This window comes from Girardinichthys multiradiatus, chromosome 15, assembly GCF_021462225.1.
Source record: "Girardinichthys multiradiatus isolate DD_20200921_A chromosome 15, DD_fGirMul_XY1, whole genome shotgun sequence".
Lineage (NCBI taxonomy): Eukaryota > Metazoa > Chordata > Actinopteri > Cyprinodontiformes > Goodeidae > Girardinichthys > Girardinichthys multiradiatus.
In genome coordinates this window covers 451,522-457,521 of record NC_061808.1, presented here as the reverse complement: position 1 = coordinate 457,521, position 6,000 = coordinate 451,522, and the positions used below count along the sequence as shown (strand labels likewise).

Here is a 6,000-nt window from a genome sequence, read left to right as displayed (position 1 = left end):
AAATGGGGTCCAACCAGGTGTTCGATAGAGTGGTTGCATCCAACTTCTGGAAATATTGTTGCTTCTCTGGTTTAAATAAGTTTTGGTCATGAATTTATGTAAATAGTAATGACAGTTTTGTATTTTAATCAACACAATCAACCTGTGAGATTTTCCTATTGGACTAAGACTGAGTGAAGAAACAGCCAAGATCCAAAGAAAAATAAAGGAGAACCGCTGATGGAGACCATGTTAGAAGATTATAGAAATGTTTGTAGGAGATTTATTGAGAAATAACTGATGAGTCAGATGTTGTTGATAATCTGGGGTTTTATGTATCTGAGGTTCACTGTAGGCACCAGAATATGTTCATACTTTGGGGAAAACCCATTACATTACCTGGCTGTCTGGTCCTGTTCAGCCCATTTTAGAATATGTAAAGCTTTTATTTTGAAGCCCTGCTGTTGAAACTTCCGGCATGGTGTGTATTTGAGGTTCCGAGCAGCTTTAAAAGGCCGATCTTCGGTTTCCATCCGTTAATGTGCATCACCACAACATGAAGCGGGTCATGGCATAAACATGGCCCACAAAAGAAGCTTTTTCCTCGAAGGTAAGCTGTGACACTCCGCTCCGGAGCCTGGACCGGCCCGCTGCAGTTGCTTTACCCGCACACAGCCACCGGACTCCGGCTGGTTCTGTGTTGCTTCTCCTGCTCATCCTCCGTCCAGCTGGGGAGCAGGGAGGGCTGCCTGGACAGCGGCGGTGCCGTATGTTCGGACCTGTAGGGGGGGTTCGGTTGTTTCTGACCGGGATCGGAGCTGTTTTTGGAGCTGCAGTTAGCCACGTTAGCGCTGATGTTAGCTGGATGTAGCTGCAGCAAAGACGGGCCTTCCCGTGGCTGAAAGGCTGGTAGCACCTCAGCATGGTGGCACACCATAGATGGAGGCACAAACAAGTAAACAACAAACAGATAAACAACCACGGATTGGTCGGAGTTTATAACCAGACCGATAACCAGAGCTAACTAACATGCTAACAGGCCAGCTACAGATCTGAGAGGAAACATGTAAACAAAAGCTGGATTCATTGTTTCTTCTCAGCTTCAGATCAAATATGTTCTTCATAGGGATGTTACCTGAGGTCATAGACAGTATTATTATTATTAATACATTTAGGTTAACCCCCCTAAAATCACTTAAGGTGCAAACAGAAGCTAGATTCAGTGTTTGCTTTAAAATCAGGTTCCGGATGTTTAAGAGAGAATCAAAGTTCTGAAAGGGTCCAAACACATGATTACAAGGTCAAGATCATGGTCAAAATAAAGACACTTGTAGCATTTAAAATGGAGATCCAGATCCTCTCAAATAAAGGAGCAGCTAAACGAGTGAGTCAGAATAAATGAGAGAGGTCCATTATATTTCAGGACTTCAGGTCTGAGTCCAGAACATGATGTTCTGACTGAATGCAGCAGTTGGTTCTTGGTTTGTAGGATCGGCCTGCACAATGAATTAAATCAGTGTCAACGTTGGACTCCGTTGGTCTCTAACAGCTTAACCTGTTAACATTTGATATGGGTTAGTCAACATGAGTAAATCAGAACATTACAACCATTTGTGTAATGTTGATCAGAACTGGGTTTTCCATCAAACCATCCGGGATCCATCTTCTCATGGACTCTGGTGCACGTGTGAAGGTCTGTTGTGGTATCTAGCTCTGGGCCGACATCAGCAGGTCCTGGAAGTGGGAAGGCAGAACCTTCATGGGTCTGACTTGTTGGGCCAGAAGAACCGATAGAGGATTGATGGGATGGAGATCCTTATAATTTGGACCAGGACGAAACTTCCAGCTTCTCCGTTCCTTATTTAACTATTAAGAGCATGGATTTGTCTGCTTGCATGCTGGAACCAGACTGGAACAAAATAACACATGAAATGCCTCGATGGTGAACATGAAGAACCGCTGGAAGATGAGGAGCAGGTTTAAGGAGGTGTGTTGCAGCTGGTTGCAGATCAACAGAAGCTGCTCCATGAAGCCCTGAGGAACCAGAGGTCCACTGGTTGGTTGTCACTGGACCTGTAGGGTTGAGGCTTATTGTGGGAATGAAGTATGTCTGTTAGCTGCTGGGTGTGTAGAGGCAGGATCAAAAATGTTGAGATGGTTTAAATGAGCCTGCTGACCAGAGTTGTTCCTGGATGAAGAAGACTGCCACAGAACGGTGACAGCATGTAGAGAAAAATGTTCTCCCACTCTATGCTGTCAGCTTTCTGTGGCAGTCTTCAGTTGGTTGCACCGACATCTTTCCCTTGGTCACTATGGTGACGAGTCTGCTGATCCGAGTCGGGTCAACTGGGCTGGCACGGGCTTTGACTTGGTCCACCGTTATAGGTTCAGTATAACATGTTTGGGGGGTGACCTGCTGCCAGGTGGATACATCAACATGATCAGGACTGTGAGGTCGCTGAGGTTCTGCAGAGCTCAGTACTTCACCTGCTTGACTGAAGCAAAGCTTAGCTGCAACCTTCAATCAGCTGCTGGAGCTTTTCTTCTCACAGCTGCTTTCAAGCTGCTGCAGAAACCCAGTTTGTGCTGGTAGGAAACAGGAAGTGAGATTATTGTAGGAAACTTTAATGATGCTCGACAGCTGCCAGCCGATGGTTCAGGTCGGTTTGGACATCCTGCATATGTTGGTTTACTTCCACAACAAGGAGCTCTTATTCCATGTCTTAATGGTTCCTTCTTAGCTGCACAGAACAAGAGGAAACAATAAAACATTAAATACAAATCCAATGAACATAGCAGTAAAACTAAATGAACGAAATGCTGCCATAAAACAGTTCATATAAAAAATAATAATAATAAACTCACAGGTCACGTTTATTTATATAGAGCTTTTCAGCAACAAGGCACTCAAGGCGCTGTACACGAGGAAAAACATTACAATGATACAGAAAATAGAGAATAGAACAATGGACAAGAAAATGAAAGGAAAATTGGACTGAAAACGTAACTAATAATGTTTAGATGGCCCAGTCAAAGGCCGCTCTAAACAAATAGGTTTTTAATATTTATTTAAAACAACTTAGGGTTTCAGCGCTTTTCCAGTTTGCTGGGAGTATATTCCAGATTAGTGGAGCATAAGAACTAAAAGCTGTTTCTCAGAAATCAGAAAAGCTTTATTGCCAAGTACGTTTTTGGACATACAAGGAATTTGTTTTGGCGTAGTCGGTGCAATACCTTGTTTGGTTCTGGTTCTGCAGAGTAGATTTGAGCCAGAAGACCTGAGAGGTCTGGGTGGTTGATCCACTGACAACAAGTCTGTAATGTATTTTGGTGCTAAGCCATTCAGTGATTTATAGACTAACAGAAGTATTTTAAAGTCTATTCTCTGAGCTACAGGGAGCCAGTGTAGGGACTTTAGAACCGGGCCGATGTGCTCCACTTTCTTAGTTCTAGTGAGGACGCGGGCAGCAGCGTTCTGGATCAACTGCAGCTGTCTGATCCACTTTTTAGGCAGACCTGTGAAGACACTGTTGCAGTAATCAATTCTACTAAAGATGAACGCATGAATTAGTTTTTCAAGGTCCTGCTGAGACATTAGTCCTTTAATCCTGGAGATGTTCTTTAGGTGATAGAAGGATTACCTTGTTACTGTCTTTATGTTCCTCTGAAGGTTCAGGTCTGAGTCCATCACTACACCCAGGTTTCCAGCCTGACTGCTGGTTTCTAGCTGTATTAACTGAAGCTGTGTGCTAACTTTTAAACGCTCTTCCTTTGATCCAAAGATTATTACTTTAGTTTTGTTTTGATTCAGCTGAAGAACATTTAGGCCCATCCATGCATTGATTTCTTCTAAGCATTTACCCAGCGCTTGAATTGCTTCATAGTCACCTGGTGACATCGTAACGTATAGCTGTGTGTCGTCTGCATAGTTATGATAACTTACATTGTTGTTTATTAAAATCTGAGTTAGGTGGAGCATGTAGATATTGAATAGGAGGGGCCCTAAGATGGATCCTTGGGGAACGCCACATGTGATTTTTGTGGTCTCTGATGTAAAGTTACCTACTGACACAAAAAAGTCCCTGTCCTTCAAGTAGGATTTAAACCAGTTGAGTGCTGGACCAGAAAGGCCGACCCAGTTTTCCAGGCGCTCTAATAAAATGGAGTGATCAACAGTGTCGAATGCTGCACTAAGGTCCAATAATACCAGCACCGTGGTTCTTCCACAGTCTGCATTTATACGGATGTCATTGAACACCTTGACAAGAGCAGTCTCTGTACTGTGGTGAGCAGGAAGCCTGACTGGAAGACATCGAAGCGGTTGGTCGTTGTTAGGAAGTTGTTTAACTGTTGAAACACAGATTTTTCAATAATCTTACTGATGAAGAGGAGGTTTGATATAGGCCTGTAGTTCTGTAGTAGCAGCTTGTCCAAGTTGTTCTTTTTCAATAAAGGTTTGATAATTGCTGTTTTTACGGCCTGGAGGAAAACACCTGATAAAAGGGACGTGTTTATTATTTGTGTTAAATCAGATGTTATTACAGGCAAAACTTTCTGAAGTAAAGCTGTGGGTAAAACATGGAGACAGCAGGAAGAAGAGCTTAGTTGCTGTACGATTTCTTCTAAGATTTTGTAGTTTATTTGGTGAAATTGGGAAATTTCACCAAATAAACACAATGTAATAATCAAATAAAGGTTGGTCCACATGTTGGCAGTGCGTCCCAGACTGACTGGTTCTGTGTGCAGCCTCCAGGTTCAGAACACGTGGAGCTACTCTCATGTCACATCTGCTGTCTGCTTAGTTTGCAGAAGGAAATTCATCAGCAAACATCTTCAGGTGTTTGGGAATATTTCAACATGAATGAAATGAAGGATGTGAAGCTGGTCATACTTCACTGAATTGACATGAGCGTATTTCTGCAGCTAAAGCAGGTTCTGTTCTGTTCAGCTCATCTGCTACATGTGTGTTGGTGTTGTTCCTGCACTGATCTAGGTCTGGTTTATTATTTAAGCCCTGGATAGATCTGAGACCAGGAGAGATGGAGGGTTCAAACACAGCTGGAGCTTTTCCCTTCCTGGTGACAGTGAGACGGAGAAGAGACAAGAGTAAGCAACTTCTGCACCTGTTTTCAGCACTGCATCACATTAGCTCCACACATGCAGGACCATCCCTCTGCTGAGGCTTTCTCCACGAGCTGCAGCTCATTTAAATCACTCCGTGTGCAAACAGCCTGCAGTACTCTGCTAATACTCAGTCTGCAACCTGGTCTGGGTTCTGCCTCCTAGAACCGCTCTGGGTGTCACGTCAGTGAGGCAGTAATGCAGGCAACATATACAGCTAAGCCCAAAAGTAATCATACCCTGACACTGGATTGGAAATAATGTTCATTTAACCAAGAAGTTCCTAACAGGAAACGAGACAGCAGCTCTGAAAAGATCATAAAACAATACAGAAAATAAAATAGTTTTAGTCCGATTTTTATTAAAAATGTTACAATTGTTTCTAGCCTTCTCAGTAATTATTGTAAAAACCTTCTTTGAATATATTCTGATGGACCTCCAGAGCCGTTTCCACCCAGACCCGACCAAGACCTGGAAGTTCAGGCAGGGTGGTGATGGTCCATGATCATCGCTGGATTCATAGGAGCAGGATGCTGTGGAGCTCTACAGTCAATTTAGAGCCCTTTAAAAGCGAGAACCTCCATGTTCCTCCTGAATAAGCGACCAAAGGTTTCAGCTCTGCGGTCTGTTTGGGTTTCAGTAGAACAGGTTCTGTAATGACCAGGTTCACAAACACAAGTCTACCATCAGTGTTTTCTAATGGAACACTCTGCATCTGATAGATCTGATGGGTCCAGTTTATCCCCAGCGCTGGAACCAGAGCCTGGAAGAGCTTCTGCTGAAACTTGGAGCTATGTTCCTACCAAAGCAGTTCTGTTGGATCTAAAGTCCAGCCCATTAGGCACCATATTGGTCCCAGTTTGGTCTGCTATGATGCTCACTAATATCCCTGTTTTACTT

The 6,000-nt window shown here is 43.4% G+C and overlaps 1 protein-coding gene across 5 annotated transcripts in view; it reads left to right on the top strand.

Annotated features, from left to right (window-relative positions):
* Positions 1–435: 435 nt before the first annotated feature.
* Positions 436–6,000, top strand: part of senp6a (SUMO specific peptidase 6a) — a 28,587-nt gene continuing 23,022 nt past the window's right edge. For 2 of the 5 annotated variants that reach the window (XM_047388228.1, XM_047388227.1), the window contains exons 1-2: positions 437–589; positions 4,992–5,085. In XM_047388228.1, the coding sequence (XP_047244184.1) occupies positions 559–589; positions 4,992–5,085 (125 nt within the window). In that variant the 5' untranslated portion in view covers positions 437–558. Of the gene's footprint in view, positions 590–4,972; positions 5,086–6,000 lie in introns of all 5 variants that reach the window. The other 3 variants (XR_007041810.1, XM_047388230.1, XM_047388229.1) reach the window with 3 other exon arrangements.